Here is a 20,624-nt window from a genome sequence, read left to right as displayed (position 1 = left end):
GGGGAGAGAACCCAGGAGTCCTGGCTCCCAGCCCCTCCCCCCCCCCCCCCCGCCACTCTAACGACTAGACTCCCCTTCCCTCCCAGAGCAGGGGAGAGGTCCCCTGCTGGATTCCAGACCCACTTTTCATTCTGGCTGTCAGCCTTCAGGGATAGGAGCGGGGCATCCCCCCAACCCCAATCTCAGACCTGCGAGCGTTGAGGGGAACGGGGATACCGGCTCCGGGTCTGGCTCCAGCTCCGGCTCTGGCAGGTCTGACCTGGGGGGGGTGGGGAGAGGAGGATGAGATCTGACCCCTTCCCCCGCAGGCCCAGCCCCCGGCATGGGGAGCCCATCGGATTGTCTCCTCCATAATCGGCTTTGGTTTCTTAACCTGCCAGGCCCCGTGGCCGGGTTTAAAGGTGCCCATGTCGCATGGGGCCAGGGCAAAGACAGTCCCTGCCCCAGCTGAGATCAGGGCCCTGTCGTGCCAGGTGCTGCCCAGACCCACGGCGGGAGAGAGCCCCTGCTAAGGGCAGGACAGGCCCATGATTTTGGGGGGTCACCTAGGAGGGGATGGGCTAACCGGCAGGGAAAGGGGAGGGGAAGGTGTCTGTGTGTCTGGGGGGATGGTGGTTGTGTGAACCCACTTCCTGCCCCCCATACCCCTTTACACACCCACCCCTCGCCCCCCAAGCTGAGCTGGTCCCAGGCCCCTTCCCCTCCGGGGAGGGGGCAGGGGGAAATCACCCCATGCTGCTTGGGGTCAGATCTTCCCCCTCCTGCCCCTCGCTCCAAGGGGGACCTCACAGCAAACTCCCCCCCCACTGCACAGACACCCCCCCATCACCTCACGGGGGGGGGAGCAAATACTTTGCTGCCTTCTGATTGGACAGTGGTCACCGTGGCAGCGCTGGGCAACCAGGGATGAAGGGGAATTTCTTCCAGGACTCTTGGGTTTCCTCTGCAGGGACTGGCTGGTGGGGGGGCGGGGGGGCAGGGAATGGGGCACAGGGCCTTTCCCCTCTAGGGGGCGCCGGCTCCCACCCAGCCCCAGGGCGGGGGATGGGCTGGCTTGGGGGGGGCGTGGCCTGTCCCCTCTGCCCTAGTCGCCCCCTTCTGACCCCCGTTGCCTCTTTACTCTCTCTTGCCCCTTTCCCGGGGTGTAGTAGCCAGGTGCGGGCAGAGGGCGTGGCTGTGCATGCAAATCTCGACAAGTGGGCGTGGCTAGGCGGGCAAGTATCACCCAGGGGGCGTGGCCTGCCCGGGAGAAAACAACGGGGAGCAAGAGGGGGAAGGGGGCGTGGTTTGCCGCGGAGGGGGTGGGGCATACGCGGAAGGGCGGGGCTCAGTATGCAAACGAGGGGGCGGGGCATCCGGGCCGCAGGAAGCGTCGTTTCCGCTGCTCTCTTTTGTCGAGCGGAGCCGGAGGCTGGAGCGGGGCCGTAGCGTGAGTCCGGGCGAGACCCCCCCCACCCCCACCCAGGGATCCCCCCCCGGGCATTTCCCACCCCCCCCAGCTGTGCTCGCCCCCGGGCTCTGCCACTCCCCCGCGCCAGGGATTCCCCCCCCCGGGCTCTACCCCCCCAGGGAATTCCCCCCCCCCGCCCCGGAGATCTCCCCTTCCGGCCTCTGCACCCGCGGGGATCCCCCTCCTCCCCCCACCGCCGGGCTCTGCCCCACCCCCGGGATCCCCTCTCCCGACTTCACCCCCCCCCGCCCTGGGGATCCCCCCTGAGAATCCCCCTCCCCTCCCCGGCTCTGCCCCTCCGGGCTCTGCCCCACCCCCCCGCCCCAGGGATACTCCCCGGGAATTCCCCTCTCCCCCGCCGCCGGCATCTGCCCCCCCCCGGGAATTCCCCTCCCCCTACCGCCAGGATCTGCCCCCCCTCCCCTGCCCCGGGATCCCCCCCTTCCGGGCTCTGCCCCTGCCCCGGGAATTCCCCTCTCCCTCCCCCGCCGGGCTCTGCCCCTGCCCCGGGAATTCCCCTCCCCCCCATCTCTGGGATCTGCCCTCCCCCGCCCCGGGAATTCCCCTCCCCCCACCACCAGGATCTGCCCCCACCCCCAGGGAGCCCCCATTCCCTGCACTCTTGGGAGCCCCTGGATTCGCCTTCTGCCCCCTGGGAATCCCTCTGGAATCTGCTCCCCAGCCCCTCCTCCTCCACTCTTCTCCTTCCCCCCCATCCCCCATGGGAATCCCTCTGCCCACCTGCAACACCTGCCCCTCCTCCCTGAGGTCTTCCCCCTCCCTCACTCCATGGGGAATTCCCCCCCAGCACCTCCCCTCCCCCATCTCCTCTACTCCCCCCTCTCCAGGAGGATTCTCTCCAGCCACCCCCTGGGTCTGTCCCCCAGCTTCCCCCTCTCAGTTTTCCCCTGGGGTCCTCCATGGGGATCCCCCTGCCTCACCCCTGAGATCTGCCCCCCGCTCACCTCCCCCCTTCAGCCCTCCTTGGGATCCCCCAGCCCCCCTTGAGATTTTCCCCATCCCCCAGTGCCCACTGGGGATCTCCCCCTCAATCTCTCCCATCCCAGGGGATCCCCCATGCTCCTGCCTTCCAGCCTGCCCCTAGCTCCTCCCCTGCCTGGTCTTGGGGGTCTTTTCCTCCCCTTTACCCCAGGGACCCCCCTCAGACCCCAGCACAACCCCTGGGTTCCCCATTTAGGGTTTCCCCTCATGAGACCGAGTTGGGGGTGAGCCCACACAGGGACCCCACTTCCCCAGGCAGCCACCCCTTTTGGAGAAGGATCCTCTGACGTGCCCCCCCCAGCTTCATCCTCTCCCAGCACAGAGACCCCCCTTCTCTCTCTGCCCCCAATAAGACAGCAGATGCGGGTGAGCCCCACATATTCCAGGTGCCCCCTGCTCACGGAGAGACCCTTCCCAGCCTCCTCCTGGGCCCCCCCACCCCGTAACACCCTGTTCTGTCCACCACCCAGGACTGGGACTCCCTGCCCCCCAACATCACAGCAGTTGGGAGTGAATTCCATATAAGGATCCCCCCAAGAATGAGACCCCCCCCTTCTCAGCACAGGGATCCCATGTACTCTCTGCCCCCTAACATCTTAGAATGGGTTGAACCCCACAGAGGCCCCCTGCTTCAGGGAGTTTCCCCACCCTTGAGACCCCCTGACTCATTCCCTGGGCTCCAGCATCCCCCCCCCACCCCAGTAACACCCCCTTCCATCCCCTGCTCATTCCCCACCCCACATACAGCCGACCCCCACCCCAGCTGACCCTCCCCTGCTAACCACCCGCCTTTCCCCTCCCCCGTTCTCTGCAGGCGAACTCCAGAAACCATGCAGCTGTCCTGGCTTTTGGCCACTGCCCTGCTTGCCGTTGCAGCGTCTGTGCCCATCGACCGGCCCAAGGCAGAGAAGAAGGCGGAAGAGACGCCCCCAGAACCACCGGTAAGAGGCCGGGTCTCGGCCCCTTTTCGGACTGGTTGTCGCTCCATCATCTTGTAGCAGGGAGTTCCGCTGGCTTATCGCCAAGGCTGAGTTGCTTCCATGTGTCTGGGGTACCCGTCTGGCCTCGTGTCTGAGCCCCGCAGGATCTTTCACACTCACTCCGCTCCTGTGAGCTAGGGCAGTGCTATTCTTCCATGTTGTAGACGGGGGGGAACTGAGGCATGGGTCACCGCCCGAGCCTTCCCTCTCCCCGAGCCCGGCCTTCTTTCTATAAAACCTCTCGGGCATTGGAGTTTAGCTGCTAGGGGGTGTCACAGACTCACGGGTCGTGCCCACTCTTGGCCCCATACGGTCCCTGGGATGAACCCCCTTCAGTGTGACACCCCCCCCCCCTTCGTCACAGGGGGTCACGACGAGACCTAAATGTGTGGGGCAGATCTCCCCCTCCCAGCGCCACCCAGTCCCGGGTTCCCACCCCTTCCTTTGATGGAGCGCTGGTTTCCGATGCAGTCTCCCATGGTTTGGCCCTGATTCTCTTGGGGAATAACCGGAGACTGGGCGGGTGCTAGGAACCCCGGCTAATAACGGTTTGGCCAAAAACAACAGATTCCCAACACACACACACACACCCTCCCCCAGGTGAGGGCGAAGGGAAAATTCTAGCTTGTGGGTGCTGGGAAGACAAATCGAAGGGTTTCCTGTTACGGGTGTTACAGCTGGAAAGCTGAGGGCCCCCCACTTACGGGGCTGCGTGTTTGAATTTAACAAGACCACTAACTCGGCTGCAATAGGATTGAAGTCAGACAATAAATAAATTCTTCATCCGGCCGGCGCACAGAGGAAATGCACGTGACTCGCGGCGGCCCCCGAATTCAGCTCGGCTCTGACGCACTCCTCCAAATTCACGCCGGGGACGCTGGCTGGGGAGGAAGAAACCCCTTGGAAGTTGCTTTGGCTCGCAGCTTTGTTTGAAAATGATCAACTGACCTAATCAATAAGCCAAGGACATCTGGTTGCTGCTGAGATCAGCTGTTGCCGTAGTTGGCTTTTAGCGGCTTAGACGTGAATGAAAACATCGGTGCACTGTTACGTGGATTACGCCTCGGCTTGGCCGGTTTGATTTTTATGGATCGTTTCAGCAGCGAAAATCTGGGTTTATCTTTACGCCTATTTTCAGCTTTTCTCAACGTCGGTTTTCACAGGGGCTCAGAATTCGGAAAGTGGAAAGCTTTTGAGGCGTCAAGACGCGCACGGTCAACATCGCGTGGCAAACCAGGCCACAGAAATAGCCTTCAATCAAACCGTACTAGGCTTCCCAGCAGTGTTTTCTCTCTCTCTCTACCTTTCTGGGCGTTTCGATTTGCCTCGACGGCGCCGGTGTTTTCCGTATGTCCGGGGAAATCGCCGCTTACGATCCAAAGTGGGATCCTGCCACCGCGCCTCTTTACCGAACACGCCTGAATGTTCCCTGCTCGTCTTGTCAATTACCGATCTGATCATTAAGGGAATCATTAAGAAAGGGGTAGATAACCAGACAGAAAATATCATGTTGCCTCTGTATAAATCTGTGGTACGCCCACATCTGGAACACTGCGTGCAGATGTGGTCGCCCCCTCTCTAAAAAGATAGATTGGAATTGGAAAAGGCTCAGAGAAGGGCAACAAAAATGATCGGGGTCTGGAACGGCTGCCGTATGAGGGGAAATGAATAAGACTGGGACTTTTCAGCTTGGAAAAGAGACTCCTAAGGGGGGATATGATCGAGGTCTATAAAATCATGACTGGTGGGGAGAAAGTAAATAAGGACGTGTTTACTCATAACACAAGAACGAGGGGTCACCCCATGAAGTGAACAGACAGCAGGTTTAAAACAAACAAAAGGAAGTATTTTTTCACACAATGCACAGTCAACCTGTGGAACTCCTCGCCACAGGAAATTGTGAAGGCCAAGACTATAATAGGGTTAAAAAAAGAACTAGATAAGTTCGTGGAGGAAAGGCCCATCGATGGCTATTAGCCAGGATGGACAGGGATGGTGTCCCTGGCCTCTGTTTGCCAGATGCTGGGAATGGGCGACAGGGGATGGATCACTTGATGATAACCTGTTCTGTTCATCCCCTCTGGGGCACCTGGCACTGTCCACTGTCGGCAGACAGGATACTGGGCTAGATAGGCCTTTGGTCTGACCCAGTTTGGCAGCTCTTATGTTCTTATGATTAATTTCAGTTTCAGTTTCATCAGTTACAAACAAGATCTATGATCAAGCCTTTAAGGCAGAAGACAGTGATTACAGGAATTCCTGATAAGCTAGAAGCATCTCTCGTTAGCTTATTAATTACGGACAACACCTGCCTCTCAGCAATGAGAAGAAGTCTCTCTCTGGGCTGAATCAATGCGGCCAGAGGGAGAGGACACACGATCCATTAATAAATAAAAATTTAATGGCGTCTCCCACCCAGTTTGGGGGTCCTGAGATGAGACCCCAGACTCCCCTTCCCCCACCCTCGCGGTATTCCAGGACCAGCATTAACCCTTTTGCACCTGCTGGCAAGCATTGCAGTGTACGGAGGGAAACTGAGGCAGACTGTGGCCTACTGAAAAAGATGACGGAAAATTCCCGGCTGGCGCAGGTGGGCAGCACCCCCTGTGGGCCTGCCAATGTGGTTTGAATACAGGGCTGGAGTAGGGTGTTCCTCAGCACTGGACTGCGTTTTGTCTGATCCAGGGCTTTTGCCCTGGTCGGCTGGGCCAGCGCTACCGGACGCTGAACCAGACCCCGGCTCTCGGGGTCGCTGGAGCTCGCAAGTCCTGTCCCTGACCCCCCCCACCCCCGCCCGCCACCGAGCCCAGGACAGGAGCTAACATGTTGCTTGTAGATCACACACAGCGTTGGCCTGGGGGGACGTGGGCCCAGCTCCAGTGAAGCCAGGGGGCTCGGGTAGCTCCGGTGTGTTTATTCACAAGCGGCGTCAGGGCAGCCCCTGGCTCCGCTCGGGCCCGGGTCAGGCTCCGTCACCGGAGGGCTGCTGTGGGCATGGTCACGTTTTGGCTGGTGGGTTCTGGGAAGGCGGATCGTGACAGGACAAGGAGTAATGGTCTCAAGTTGCAGTGGGGGAGGTTTAGGTTGGATATTAGGAAAAACTTTTTCACTAGGAGGGTGGTGAAACACGGGAATGCGTTACCTAGGGAGGTGGTGGAATCTCCTTCCTTAGAAGTTTTTAAGGTCAGGCTTGACAAAGCCCTGGCTGGGATGATTTAATTGGGGATTGGTCCTGCTTTGAGCAGGGGGTTGGACTAGATGACCTCCTGAGGTCCCTTCCAACCCTGATATTCTATGAAGGCTCTCCTCTTGGGAGGATTATGGTAGCGCCGAGCGCCCCCCACAGCTTGACTAGGCAAAGGGAGGATCACGTACAGAAGGGGAAACTGAGGCCTAGCCCCCCTCCCCGCTCTAACCACTAGATCCCACTCCCCTTACAGAGCCAGGGAGAGAACCCAGGAGTCCGGGCTCCCAGCTACGAGCCCCTCATGGTGCAAGTAAGGCGTCAGCTGAAGCAGGACGGGCAACCGTGTTGTGTGGTTGCTGTACGTCCCTGGCAGATTCAGTGTGTCCTGGGGAGATGGGGGGCAGATCCGGGGCAGGGGGGCCTGTTGCCTGACCTCTCGCTGTTCCTCGGCAGGACACGGGGCTATATTATCACCGCTACCTGCAGGAGGTGATCAACGTGCTGGAGACGGACAGCCACTTCCGGGAGAAGCTGCAGGCGGCCAACGCCGAAGACATCAAGGTGAGAGAGATGGGATGCGGGGCCTTTCCCCTCTGGGGGGTGCCCTATCCAGCCCCGGGGTGGGCTGGCTGGGGGGCGGGGCATGGGAAAGGGGGCGTGTCTTTTCCTGCTCCAGGGTGGGGCACAGGGAAGGGGGCGTGTCTTTTCCGGCTCCAGGGTGGGGCACAGGGAAGGGGGTGTGTCTTTTCCGGCCCCAGGGTGGGCTGGCTGGGGGGCGGGGCATGGGAAAGGGGGCGCGTCTTTTCCTGCTGCAGGGTGGCGCACAGGGAAGGGGGCGTGTCTTTTCCGGCTCCAGGGTGGGCTGGCTGGGGGGCGGGGCACAGGGAAGGGGGTGTGTCTTTTCCGGCTCCAGGGTGGGCTGGCTGGGGGGCGGGGCACAGGGAAGGGGGCGTGTCTTTTCCGGCCCCAGGGTGGGCTGGCTGGGAGGACGGGGAAGGGGGCCTGTCTTTTCCGGCCCCAGGGTGGGTTGGCTGGGAGGGCGGGGCATGGGGAAGGGGGCGTGTCTTTACAGCGGCTCCTCCCCTCTCTCCGTGGCAGAGTGGGAAGCTGAGCAAGGAGCTGGACTTCGTGAGCCATCACGTCCGCACGAAGCTGGACGAGCTGAAGCGCCAGGAGGTCTCCCGGCTCCGCATGCTGCTCAAGGCCAAGATGGACGCAACCATGGAGCAGAGTGAGTGGGAGCTCGGATGCCTGGGTTCCTTCCCCGGGAGGGGAGAGGGTTTTAGTGGGGCAGGGGAGGGCTGGGAGAACTTGGGTACTTTTCCCAGCTGTGTCAGTGGTACCTGGTGAACTTTTACCTTTCCCTCCCTGCCTCAGTTTCCCCACCTAAGCAAGGGAGGATGGGGGCCAAAACCCCCCAGAGGGGAAAGGCCCCGGGCCCCATTCCCTGCCCCCCTGAGCCAGCCAGTCCCTGCCCTGGGGTGGGGTGGGAGCTGGTGCCCCCTAGAGGGGACAGGCCCCGGGCCCCATTCCCTGCCCTATGTCTCCCCCAGATGTGCAGATCGATCACCTGGGGCTGCTGAAGCAGTTCGAGCACCTGGACCCCCAGAACCAGCACACCTTCGAGGCCCGCGACCTGGAGCTGCTCATCCAGGCGGTGAGTGCTGGGGGAGAGGTGGGAAGGAACCAATTCTTCGGGGGGGATGGGACAGGCTGGGGACGGGGCAGCTGGGGGGTTGGTGGTGTGGTTCATGCCATCCTCTTCCCACATACAGTGATGGGAACCCGTCCCCGCACGGGGAAATCCCCTCCTGTTAACCCTTTAACGCCCTCGTGGGGGTCCCCTTGGATCCACTGGACTCGCCCAGCCTCGGGTGGGGTGTAGAGGGTGGGGGCAGGTGAGTCTGCCCCCAAGCAAGGGTGGAGAGAACAGGATGTGATTGGGTCAGAGCATGGGGGGCTGGGAGCCAGGACTCCTGGGTCCCCTCCCTGGCTCTGGGAGGGGAGTGGGGTCTAGTGGTGAGAGCGGGGGGCGTGGGGGGACTCCTGGGATCCAGAACTCCTGGGTTCCATGCTGACAGCCGCCTCTCTTGCAGGCCACCAAGGACCTGGAGAACTATGATGCGGCCCATCACGAGGAATTCAAACGATACGAGATGCTGAAGGAGCACGAGCGACGTGAGTACCTCAAGTCCCTGGACGAGGAGAAGCGGCGGGCGGAGGAGGCCCGGTTCCAGGAGCTGCGCCAGAAGCACAAGGAACACCCCAAAATCAACGTGCCGGTAAGGACCCCCAGCTGGACAGGGGGCAGAGCAGGACATGGGAGTTACCTGGGGAACTCCTTGCTGCAGGATGTATAGGTATGTGGGGGGAATGCATTTGCCTGCAGGACCTGTTGCTGCAGGGGTCACAGTCAGCATTAATCTGTGCAGAACTCCCTGCGTGGGGGGTTACCCCAGAGAGCCCACCGCTGTGGGGGATGGGAGGTGAGGGGGGTCACCTGCCTCTGTCCAGCTACAGGGACACGAGCCACTAGAGGGTGCCACGGAGCCAAGGGCCAGGCTTACGCTGAATTCATCTGCGGAACTCCCCGCTGCAGAGGGCGGAGGTGGTCTCTGGTCATGGGCTCGGGGAAATTAGCCCCCTCTTTCCCCCAGCTCTGGGAAAATATGGAGTAATTGCAGGGGGAAGTCAAGAGGGGGCAGAGCCTGAATGATGATTGGCAGGTGGGGGGCTGGGAACCAGGAGACCTGAGTTTTATCCCCTCCTCCCCTTGACTGCCCCCTACAGGGCAGCCGAGATCAGCTCAAGGAAGTCTGGGAGGAGACAGACGGGCTGGACCCCAGCGAGTTCAATCCCAAGACCTTCTTCAAACTGCACGGTGAGGGGTCTATCTCCTGCCCCCACCCCCCGCAATACCACCCAGCCCCGCCACAGGAAACCCAGAGTCCTCTGCCCAGCTCCCCGCTCCATGCAGGGGGCAGCACCCCCTGCTGGGGAGGTCACCCCCAAGGGAGTCGGGCACATCCTGTCCTCCGTTCAAGGGATTTAGGGGCTGGCAGAGGGGGTCAGGTTTGGTAACACACTAGACCCCTTGGAGTGGAATCGGGGGAGGGGGAAGGGGGCTGTAGGAGGGAGGGCTCCCAAGCCACCTCTTCCCCCAGCATTTTCACACAGAGCCGGCCGTCCCACCCCATAGTGGGTGGAGAGAAATTGACAACCCCCCCAAGCCCCGCCCCGGCGTATTCAGCCCTTGGCCCCCCTGCAGAGACGTCTGGCTCCTGGGGAACTAGGAAACTTGTCACCTGTCGGGAGTCACTGGGGGAGAGCGAGGTGGGGCTGGCGCCTCCTAGAGGGGAAAGGCCCCGGGCCCCATTTCCCTGCCCCCCTGAGCCATCGAGTCCCTGCGCTGGGGCCGGATGGGAGCCGGCGCCCCCTAGAGGGGAGATTCCCCTGCCCCAGCTGCGCTCACCCCCCCCCTGGTCTGTTGCAGACACGAACAGCGATGGGGTTCTCGACGAGCAAGAATTGGAAGCGCTTTTCACCAAGGAGGTGAGCTCCCTCGGGGGGTTTGGGGGGGTGAAGGCCTCTGGGCAGGCGGGGCCTGGAATCCAGGGCTCCCTGTTATCCTTCCTCCTGGACCCCAAGGGAGCGGGTGTGCTGGGGGCGGGGTAGTCGGACAGCAGGGGGCGGCAAACGGGGGGGGGTGTTTGTGGGAGGGGAAGGGAGCTGGGATGGGTGGCTGGCGGCAAAGGACAGGAAGGTCCTGAAGGGCAGATCTTCTGTGGGTCTGTATGTTTTTTTTTTTTTTTTTTGCGGGGAGGGGGGGGAGCTAAGCTATGGGGATAGCAGTGGGATGGGGTTGAGGAACGGGGGGGCTGAGCTCTGGGCAGGCTGGGTGAGACAGACTATTGGGGGCAGGGGTGGGATGGAACAGGCGGGGCAGAGCTGTGGGGGGGTGGAATGGGCAGGGCTCTTGCGGGCTGCGGTGCGGGGACGGGGCTGAGCCGTGGGGGTGGGTGGGCGGGGCGAAGGAGCCAGGCAGGGGTTGATCAGGTGTCTTCCCCCCCCACCCCCCCAGCTGGAGAAGGTCTACGACCCCCGGAACGAGGAGGACGACATGCTGGAGATGGAGGAGGAACGTCTGCGTATGCGGGAGCACGTCATGAAGAACGTGAGTGACTCCCCCGGCCCTGGTGGCGGGGGGGAGGGCCGCAGGGCCCTGGGGTGGGGGTCCTGGCCTCAGTCTATTGTAGGGGGTCCCGGATTCGATGACTGTCCCTTGCCCCCACGCTCCCTCCTGGGGCCAGCCACTGGGCGCGTCCCCCACAGCGGGGCCTACCGAGCCAGGCTCCTGGCAGAGCCCTACAGGCCCCCGCCCCCCCCCCTCCCCCCCCCGCAGACAGGGTTGGCTGGAGCCGGGGCTGGGGGAGCCCAGGGCTCTGTCTCGCCGGCCCGTTGTCCGTCAGTCCCCCCTTCTCAGGAAGTGGGGGGGGCAGTTTGAATCCTCTCTGCCCCATGGCGTCTCACGAGGGGAACCAGCGGCAGGGCAGCAGGAAAAGGCATTGTGAGGGGCCCCCAAACAACGAGCCGCCCCGGGGGCTCTGCCTCGTCACCTTAGCTGGGCCACTTGGGGGATCCCCCAAGCCTCAGAACTTGATGTTCCGCCCTGCCTTCCCCCAGCTTAGCTACCCCTTCCAGGCCCCCCCCAAAATCTGTCACCCCACGTTCTTCACTCCTGTACCCACCCGGGGTTCTCCCCTCCGCTTCGCCACCCCCGAAGGAGGCAATTCTCTTTGGCAAAAAGAAACCGGAAGCTTTAGTTGATACAGGGGCTTTTGGCCGCTTTCTTTCCTGTGCGGACCCCTAAAACCGTTTGGCTGCAGGGTGCAGACCCCGTTGGAAATCTTAGACGTAGGCGTCTACATGGCCTGCAGCCTTAGGGGTTCAGATCCCCGCGCTGCTCTCCCTGGGGGGCATCCGGACCCGGATTGCAAGCTTAAATGGCAAAACCAACACAGCGAAGGGGGAGACGGGCCCGTTCAGCCACTTTGGAGAATCAGCACCTCCAAATTGGAGACGGTGGCCCTCTGTTACCAGATGTGTCCATCGCTTTGGGGTGTGCTCGTTTAGTAGGGTTACTCTTCTGGGGGGATGGGGGGGGTCCTGTAATGATATTAACATGCTGCTTGTGTCATTAGTGTGTCCTTCCTTCTGCCAGCCCCCTCCCCGTGGAGCTACCCTGCAGGACCTCGGTTCCCCAGAGCTGGGTTCCTCCAGCCCTGGGACTAGATGAACACACCCACACCACACCCCACACGCAGCAAGTCTGAGCGGACCGGGTCAATCAGCACCTCCCAAGCTGATCCCCTTGTATGTCCCTGTACTCTGTGGGTGGGGTTAAGCAGCACTTTCAGCTGCCCCCCGCCCCCCCCACGTGCCACGGGTTTAACACGTCCCTATCCCACTTCCAAGTCACAATTGTAGGAGCAGGAACCCACTTGAGGAGCAAACCCCACAGTCTTTGTGGGCACGACAGGGATCTTTAGCTTAGGTAAAAGAAGCGTCGTTGCGGAGTAAATGGGGGAAGCTGAGAACACAGAAGAGTAAAGTTCAGAGAGAGAGAGAGAGAGAGAGAAGTAACCAGCTTAACCATAAAAAGAACCGGAGGACTTGTGGCACCTTAAAGACTAACAGATTTATTAGAGCATAAGCTTTCGTGAGCTACAGCCCACTTCATCAGATGTGTAGAATGGAACGTATAGTAAGAAGATACATATACACATACAGAGAAGGTGGAAGTTGCCATACAAACTGTAAGAGACTAATTAATTAAGATGAGCTATTCTCAGCAGGAGAGAAAAAAACAAAAGAAACAAAAAAAACCCCATAAAAGTTATTTATTGACTAACTACTCAAGGAGAGCTAAACCAACATAACATACATTTGTGAAGGTGAGGTAGAAAGGAAATCAGGGGGGATCTCACCCTCCCTGAAGCTTGAACTGTTTGGGGTTCGCAGGTGATGGGGGTAGATGCGGGTCCTGAGGGCAGGAGACAGATAGAGCCCCCAGCACGCTCAGTCAGGAGACGATGGAGTCCTAGTGGAACTGATTTTGGGTCTATACATCAGAACCCTTACTTGGGCGTAGGTAGGGGGTTTTGTAGAGAAAATACAATGTTCAAGGGAGAACACTAGATCTGTTTCTGGGTAAACTGCTGACTCAAGGGTTTTCTTTAGGCTAGACAATAGGAGCTGATCACTCTTGGCTCTGGGTGGTGGTTTCTTCCAGGAAGCTCACAATGCAACTAGGCTGCTTCAGTATTTTGGATCTCAGTCGAGGATTTATTACTAGAATTGGTCTGATAACGGCCGAGCTGGGTGTGTGCAGGCGTGGGCTCATTAACATTTAGAGCAGAGGTCCCCCATGATGCAGTGCGTCCCTGCTTTTCTGGTCCCAGAGTTCAGGGCAGTTCTCTGTTTTCCATTCTGTATGCTAATGGAGATGTCTTAATCTTGTCAGGAGGGGTCTAGGTGTGCCCTTCACTGCTCTCTGCGAGCCTTTTCTCTGATCGGTTTTGGTTCAAGAAGAGACTCGTGGTGGGGGTGTCTTTCGTGAGTCAGACAGGCTAGATACTGTGCCCTGGTTCCCCAAAAACACAGAGCTGACTGGTATCACCTCTCCTGGATGAAAGTGGACGGCTGTCCCCAAGTCAGGGGGAGCAGCTGCCCTTAGTGGCCGAGTTCGAGTATCTTGGGGTCGTGTTCAGGAGTGATGGTGAGCAGGGCATCGACCGGCGGATTGGGGCGGCGGTGATGCACCGATCTGTGGTGGTGAAGCAGGAACCGAGTTCCCGGATGAAGCTCCCGGTTTGTAGGTTGCTCTAGGTCTCCATCCTCGGGGCGTGAGCTTTGAGGAATGACCGAAAGGGACGAGATCGCAGGTGCAAGCGGCGGAAATGAGGTTTCTCCGCTTCCTTTCCAAGACAGGGTGAGGCGCTCGGCCCCACAGGAGGGCCTCGGAGCAGAGCCAGGAAAAGCAGCATAAAGGGAAAAGAAGAAGGAAGAGGAAGCAGTGAGGTGCTCTTGACCATGGTTTCTAAGCGTGTCAATCCTGCGGGCCCCGGCACCTCCGCGGTGGGCATTTCGTCTTCCCCGCTGTATGTTCGAGGTCTTGCCTGGACGCCGTTCGGTCTCCGAGTCAGTTTCTGAACAGTAAAGCGGGAGGGCGGCTGCGTCCCGTCTTGTGCATCGACCGTTTGCTGTTGTCCCAGGCCTGGTTCTGCAATAGCCCGAAATTCTTAGCTGCTTTTCCGATTCTGTCTCTTCCGCCTGAAGGTCAAGGACCCAAATGGCAAAAGCTGTCAACGAAATCCGACAAAGACCCACGCGCCAGTTATAACAAAGAGAGACACGGGGCCGATGGATCTGGCACCAGATCTCCGTCGCTACTGGGGACTATTCCAACCGGGAGTTTCCCCGCGGGCCTTCCCAGTGAGGGACCCTCTTTTCTCTTGTAATTCTGACCACACCATATGTGTATGCATGACGGTGTCCACCCCCTTTTCCCTCATCTGGCCTCCTGCACCCCACAAATAGCGGGGTGCCCCATTTCCCCCCCTAGGTAGTTGCTCTGTGCCTCTTAAGTCCTTGTTCACGTCTCCGTGTGCGGCAGGACAGAAAGTTCGGTGACGCTACGGTTGTGGGTCAGTACGCTTCCTGGCCGTCTCCTCGCCCGCTGGCACGTCTCTCTCTGTCATCTGGTGACGTCGCTGGCATTGGGTCGCCCAGACAAGCGTTCTCCAGCCTAGTCGGGCAAAGCTCAGGTCTTAAGGTGTTGGCCTCGCGATCCAGCCGCCCTTTATTTATATCCCTCACGCTCGTCCCTCCCAAATACGCGTCGATCGTCCATTTCTGTCCTCCTACAATTGAAATCTATTGCGCCGTCCCTGGATTGTCGGAAACAGCATCTGAAGTGACCCCAACGCGAGGATCAGTTAGTTCGTTTCACCCTCCGTTTGCTGCAGTTCACGTGCGTAGCGCTGGTTCCTGGCCTCGGATGCCTGTCCGGAGTCCCTGGTGCCGGCAGATCAGTGGATTGCAGCGTCTTCGTTGGGTCGTACGTGTCCATTTTCGGTGCAGCTCGGCATCCTGGGAAGTCCAGAAAGATCCATCTCTGGGTACCCAGCACGTTGCCCGTCTCTGGGATGTTTCTCGATCAAGCTGTCGGATCAGCGCGGCTCAGAAGCCACCGTCTCGTTTTCCAGCGAGTGATCCATGTTGTCCGTACTCCCTGTAACGCTCGCGTCCAGGGTGATCCACAGCCTCGCCCGGGGGGGTTCCCGTTTTTTGGGGGTTCCCCGATCCAGCCCCCGGCTCCAGTACCTGCTCTGGTCTCCCATGTGGCAGGGAGAAAAATCAACCACCCACCCCCTCACCAACACGCAGTCACAATGCCAGGGGGATGGGCACAGAGTTAGACAGAAAATTACCATGTTGGGGGCCCAGGATGGGAGACAAGGGGGGTGGATGGGGAGGCAGAGCGAGGGGTGGGGAGTTCTGGGGGGGCCCAGACCCCCATCTCACCCCTTTATCTCTCTCTTTCTCCCCCCCCTCCCCCCAGGTGGACTTGAACCAGGACCGGCTGGTGACGCTGGAGGAATTCCTGAAATCCACTGAGAAGAAGGAGTTTAACGAGGCCGGAGGCTGGGAGGTGGGTGTCAGGGTGGGGTGCAGCTGGGAAGTAAAGATTTGGGGATCTGTATCTTCTGGGGTTGTTGGGCTCTCTTGTAGGGGGGGGGAGTCTGTGTTGTCTAATGCAGCGGTGGGGGGCCGAGTGCGGGGAGGGGCGGGGTCGATCCCGGCTCTCACCTCCCTCCACCCCCGGCCCCCCAGACGGTGGACGAGACCCAGGTGTACTCGGAGGCGGAGCTGCAGCGGTTCGAGGCGGAGCTAGCGGCCCAGGAGGTGGAGCTTGGCCGGCGGGCGGAGCATCTGCGGCGCCAGCATCAGGATCTGCAGGAGCAGCAGGTCCGGCTGGACGCCCAGAAGAAGGAGTATCAGCAGGTGGGGGCGCTGCGGGGTCTCCCCCGCCTTGCTCCATCCACCAAGGGGTGCGGGAGGGAGAGCGGCTTTGGGCCCCCCTCTCCTGCCTAAGTTGGGGATTCCCCCCCCTCCCCTGGGGAAGTGACACTGCAGGGGGCGGGGGCTGCCCCCCCTTCCACGTGTCTGCCCCCCAGGGAGTGGGGAATTATGGGGTGGGGGGAATCAGCTGGCCCCCTCTTTCCTCCCCCAGCTGTCACCGGGGGGGGGGGCGGGGGGTATCTTGCCCCATTAGCAGAGCGCGCACTCTCTCTCTCCCCTCCCCCCATGTATCTGTCCCCGGGGGCGGGTATTTGGGGCAGGAGGGGGCAGAAACCAGCAATTCCCGGGGGGGGGGGCGGGGTAAAGGCGACCCCGTCTCTGCCATCAGCAGGGGCCAGTGTGGGAGCAGGCCCAGGCTTAACCCTTTCCTCCCCCCTCCCAGGCCGTGCTGCACATGGAACAGAGGAAATCCCAGCAGGGGGAGGCACCGGCAGCTCCCGACCCCGGGGAGGAGCTGAAATTCCAGGCCCAGGCCCCGCACGCCGCCCCGGCAGGTAAGACGGAGGCTCAGGACTCCTGGGTTCTCTCCCCAGCTCGGGGAGGGGAGTGGAGTCTAGTGGTTACAGCAGGGGGAGCTGGGAGCCAGGACTCCTGGGTTCTCCGCTCTGGGAGGGGAAGTGAGGGTCTAATTGCTTGGTGCCAACCCCCCTTCTCCTGTCTCCGTTCCAGAGCCGGCCGCACCTGCAGCCCCAGCCCCTGAACAGAACCACGTGGAACCTCCCCAGAACCAGGAGCCGCCACCACAGCCCGAAGTCCAGATCCAGTGAAACCCTGTGTGAGCTGGAGAAGGGCGGGGGCCTCATATTGGCCCTGCCCCTCCCTCTCCTGGGCCCTACCCCTCTTCCTTCCCCACTGGCACAGGGCTGGGGTCCTAGTATAGCATCCAGGCCAGAGGCTGTGTTGTCTGCAGTCCCTTTTTTGGCCACTGGGGGGTGACATTGAGTCTTGTCTGTTTTTTGGATCAGGGGCCTCAGTTGGAGCTGGGGGCTGCCTTCCTGCCCCATAGTGCTGCACTGCAGTAGGGGCGTTTCCCAGCTTCTCCTCCCTCCCCCCCAAAAAAGCCTCCTGCTTTTAGGGGGTGGGTCCTGGCTGCTGCCTCCACCCACAGAACCCATCTCCCCATGTTCCTAGCTGGGGGAGAGGGGCATTTGAATGGGGAAGCACTTGGGGTTTGGCAAAGAGGGGGTGTGTATGTGTCTTGATTGGAGGTGACAGGGAGCCCCCCAAATTCTCTCAGCTCCCACGTGTTTCCACACTGCTTGTGGGCCTCCCCCTCATTGCCCCCTTTACTAAACCCCCCTCCCCCCCTGTGCTGGTCGCGGCGATGAAATAGACGAAACCCCTTCCCCCCCCGCATTGTCCTGAGCCCCTGGGTTTATAGCGCAGGGGGATAGACACCCCCCCACAACCCCCCTTAAAATCCTTCAGTCCCTGGCCGCCTTGACGAGCTGAGTGGGGTTCACTTGACGACTTCCCCCCACCCCCTATCAAATTCTAGATGCAGTATTAACACCAATAGAAACAGGTTTGTTAAAAGTGGGGGTGGAGCTTCCTGGGGTGGGGGCGTAGCTTCCCCTGAGCTGGCCCAGACCCAACCGGCCCAGGGGCAGGGTGGGAGCAGACCCATGTTAGAAATTATGGGACTTGGCAACAGATTGTTCTAATCATGGGCATTTTGGGAGAGACTGGGGGTGGGAGGGACAGGACCTAGACCTGGCAGAAGTTTGCGGGTGATCTGCTGGGGGATAGACCCCATGACACCGTAGCAGCGCTCCTCAACTGCTGTGGAATGAAACTGATCAGCCCCCTGGTTTCTCCCCAACTCCGCCCCCCCGACTCATAGCAGCTCTAGGGGTGCTCTGCTGTCCCCCAGATCTGCAGTCTCTGCTCTGTAGCACAGGGAGCGGTCATTTGTGTCTTTCTGCCTTACTGTTTTCCCCGCATAAAGGGATAATTTAAGACATAAACTAGTCTCATTTTTGGGCTCGTGGGTGGCGCAGGGGGACGATTTTAGCCGGTGCGGGGTCTGACAGACTGGAATCCTCGGTCCTGGGCTCCAAAGGATGTCGAAGAAGCTGAGAAAGTGGGGGGAAAAGGCCATTTCTGGGGTGGGGGTGTGTGAGTTTTTTAATTGGTTTACTGAGCGAAGTGAAGGGGTGGAATTTGTGTGGGACTATTTTTTTTAAATCTGGCCCCAAACTCCCACTTGTTCCTGCCTTGTTATCCTGCTGCCCCTTGCAAATCCTGAGAGATTCTTCCATGCTATGAAAAAAAATATTTTTTTCCCCCCACACAACACACAGTCAACCTGTGGAACTCCTTGCCACAGGATGTTGTGAAGGCCAAGACTATAACAGGGTTCAAAACAGAAAGGTCCATCAATGGCTATTAGCCAGGCTGGACAGGGATGGTGTCCCTAGTCTCTGTTTGCCAGCCCATGCCAGGTGCCCCAGAGGGAATGAACAGAACAGGGAATCCTCAAGTGATCCATCCCCTATAGCCCATTCCCTCTGGGGCACCTGGCATGGGCCACTACTGGCAGACAGGATATGGGGCTAGATGGACCTTTGGTCTGAGTGTTCTTATGTTATCAATGAATATATTATGTTTATAAATGGAATTTAGATGCAATTTTCCCCCCTAAAGGAATAAAACCAATCTTGCTTAAATCACCTCAGAAAATACTTTTGCTCCCTGTGATCAGACACTTCCCATCTCCTTCGCTTACATTTCAGCATGAAAAAGTTTGAAGGGGCTGGGTTTTTTGCCCCCCTTCTGTGGAGACGGAGGGTTCTGCTCCAGGGTTCTGAAAGGGGGCTTTACAACTGTTCTGGGGCCTGCAGGTCCAGGGGGAGGTGGGAGCTGAATTGGCCGCAAGGGCAATTTCAGTTGGAGTTCAGGGAAAAACTTTCTGGCTCTAAGGGGAGGTCAGCAGCAGACCTGAATTTCTGAGCAGGTGGGGGGGGGAGCCTGGGAGGGGTTTAAGGCTTGTTTGGACAAACAGCTGGGCTGGATTTGGGCTCAACTCCCATCTAGGTGCTGGAGGAGGTTGGCCCCACTGATCCACGTGTCATCGGTGGGCAGGGAGCCACAGGCTCAGGCATGTGTAATAAGTGACTCAGGCTGACCTTGGGAAAAGCTTTAAACTCCTACCCCGTGCCCATGAGTCACCTGGGGCTGCAGCTGGTCTCTGTGCATCACGAGAATGCTAAACTCATCAACAGCCAGATCCTCCCCCTCGGTCAGGTCACAGAAATCCAGCACTGCTCCCCCACCCCACTAAGACAGTTGAGAGCAAGGGCCAGCTGCTGCTCCCCAGAGGGTCCAGTCTTCACAGCAGGAAGGAGCCTTCTGTCCTTGTACAAATGGGGAAACTGAGGCAGGGTCTAGGACCCTCTGAGGGAGGTGGTCAGGGATAGAACCCAGGAGTCCTGACACCCCTCTGCTCTAGGCAGTAGACCCCCCCCCCACTCCTCCTGGCAGCTGGGGAAGAGAACCCAGGAGCCCCAGCCCCAGCTCTGACCCCCACACCCCTCCCACAGCAAGGGAAGGGATCAAGGCATCCTGGTTTCTAGAACCTAATTTAAGTTTAAGAGGCTGATCAAATGAGGCCTTGGACTAATTATAAAATATCTCCCCCGCTCTGAAGGGGGGAGCTGGAAGGTTTATTAACCCTTTGTGCTTATTCCAATGTTTATCTGCACCACACAAGACTGCGTTCTAGAGAACAGCCTGGATCAAATGGCTCATTCTGGCCTGAGATGTCCAGGAAATTCTCCCCGGTCAGACGCCAGGGGGTTGGTTTGAACACCACCACACAGAGCAACTGGCCGTGTGTTAAACCTTTATTAACAGACTTGGAGCAGTTAAAAAGCAGCCCAGAGTCAGGGTGGCAGGTGAATACAATACCAAGGAGATTCATAAATGCAAGGAAGAGGCCACGGCTTCTTGAGAAATTCGTCCCCCCCATCCTGCTATAAAAATAAATATTTAGTCCCCTCTGAGGCAGGATGGCCAGCCGGAAAATAATTTAACATGGTAATAAACAAACAACAGATCTGAGCAGACGCAGGTCAGAGATTGAGGTAGGTAAACAGGTGTCATCCCCAAAGAAACCCAGGAGGCCTGGCTACCACTCCCCCCTGCTCTAGCCACTAGTCCTCACTCCCCTCCCAGAGCCAGGGAGAACACCCAGGAGTCCTGGCTCCCAGCCACTAGACCTGCTCCCAGAGCAGCAGATGGGAGCCTGGCTCAAGAGCCAGAAGGGTTAATCCAATCACCACTGAGGGGAGGGGGGCACCAGGGCAGCCATCCCAGTGGAGACAGAGTCTGTGGCCTAGCCGAGTCTTCCATCCCGGATGCCTGGGTCCTCCACTCCCCTATAATCGGAGGGGAGGGGTGTGTGCTTCCCAGCATGACTCTCCCGGATGCCTGGGTCCTCCGTCCTTTCAGAGCAGAGCTGGAGAGACATGTCCCACAACTCCTGCCCTGGGTTCTCCTTTCCCTCATGGAGGGGGATGGCCATCTCCTGTCCTGCCCCGTGCATCTTCCTCCAGGCTCGGGCCCGGTGTCCCGGGTCCAGGCAGGGCTCCAGGATGGCCCCCAGCTGCTCGATGCGCCTGCGAAAACGGCTCCAATCCCGGGCCAGCTCCTCCCAGGGCCCCTGGCGGGCAGCCCGGCTGGCAAAGGGCCAGACCAGCAGGGGGTGTACAGTGACAACGGGGGAGAATTGAACCTGGGGGTGGGGGGGAGAGAGAGAGAGGGTGAGAGGAGAACCCAGACACTAAGGATGTGGGGGAATGGCCCCCCAAGAGGGGAAAGGCCCATAACCACTAGACACCTCCCCAAGCTGGGGAGAGAA

General features: G+C 59.7%; 1 protein-coding gene across 1 annotated transcript; it reads left to right on the top strand.

Annotated features, from left to right (window-relative positions):
* Positions 1-1,410: 1,410 nt before the first annotated feature.
* Positions 1,411-17,730, top strand: NUCB1 (nucleobindin 1). The gene is made up of 13 exons (XM_048832485.2): positions 1,411-1,429; positions 3,267-3,393; positions 7,073-7,180; positions 7,718-7,850; positions 8,173-8,276; positions 8,716-8,901; positions 9,410-9,500; positions 10,113-10,171; positions 10,701-10,793; positions 15,243-15,332; positions 15,515-15,685; positions 16,146-16,257; positions 16,433-17,730. Exons 2-13 carry the CDS (start codon positions 3,283-3,285, stop codon positions 16,528-16,530), a joined length of 1,356 nt encoding a protein of 451 aa, XP_048688442.1. The 5' UTR covers positions 1,411-1,429; positions 3,267-3,282; the 3' UTR covers positions 16,531-17,730.
* The last annotated feature ends 2,894 nt before the right edge of the window (positions 17,731-20,624 follow it).

This window comes from Caretta caretta, chromosome 23, assembly GCF_965140235.1.
Source record: "Caretta caretta isolate rCarCar2 chromosome 23, rCarCar1.hap1, whole genome shotgun sequence".
NCBI lineage: Eukaryota > Metazoa > Chordata > Testudines > Cheloniidae > Caretta > Caretta caretta.
The sequence above is the reverse complement of the archived record's forward strand: the minus strand, read 5'-3'. Positions and strand labels throughout refer to the sequence as shown.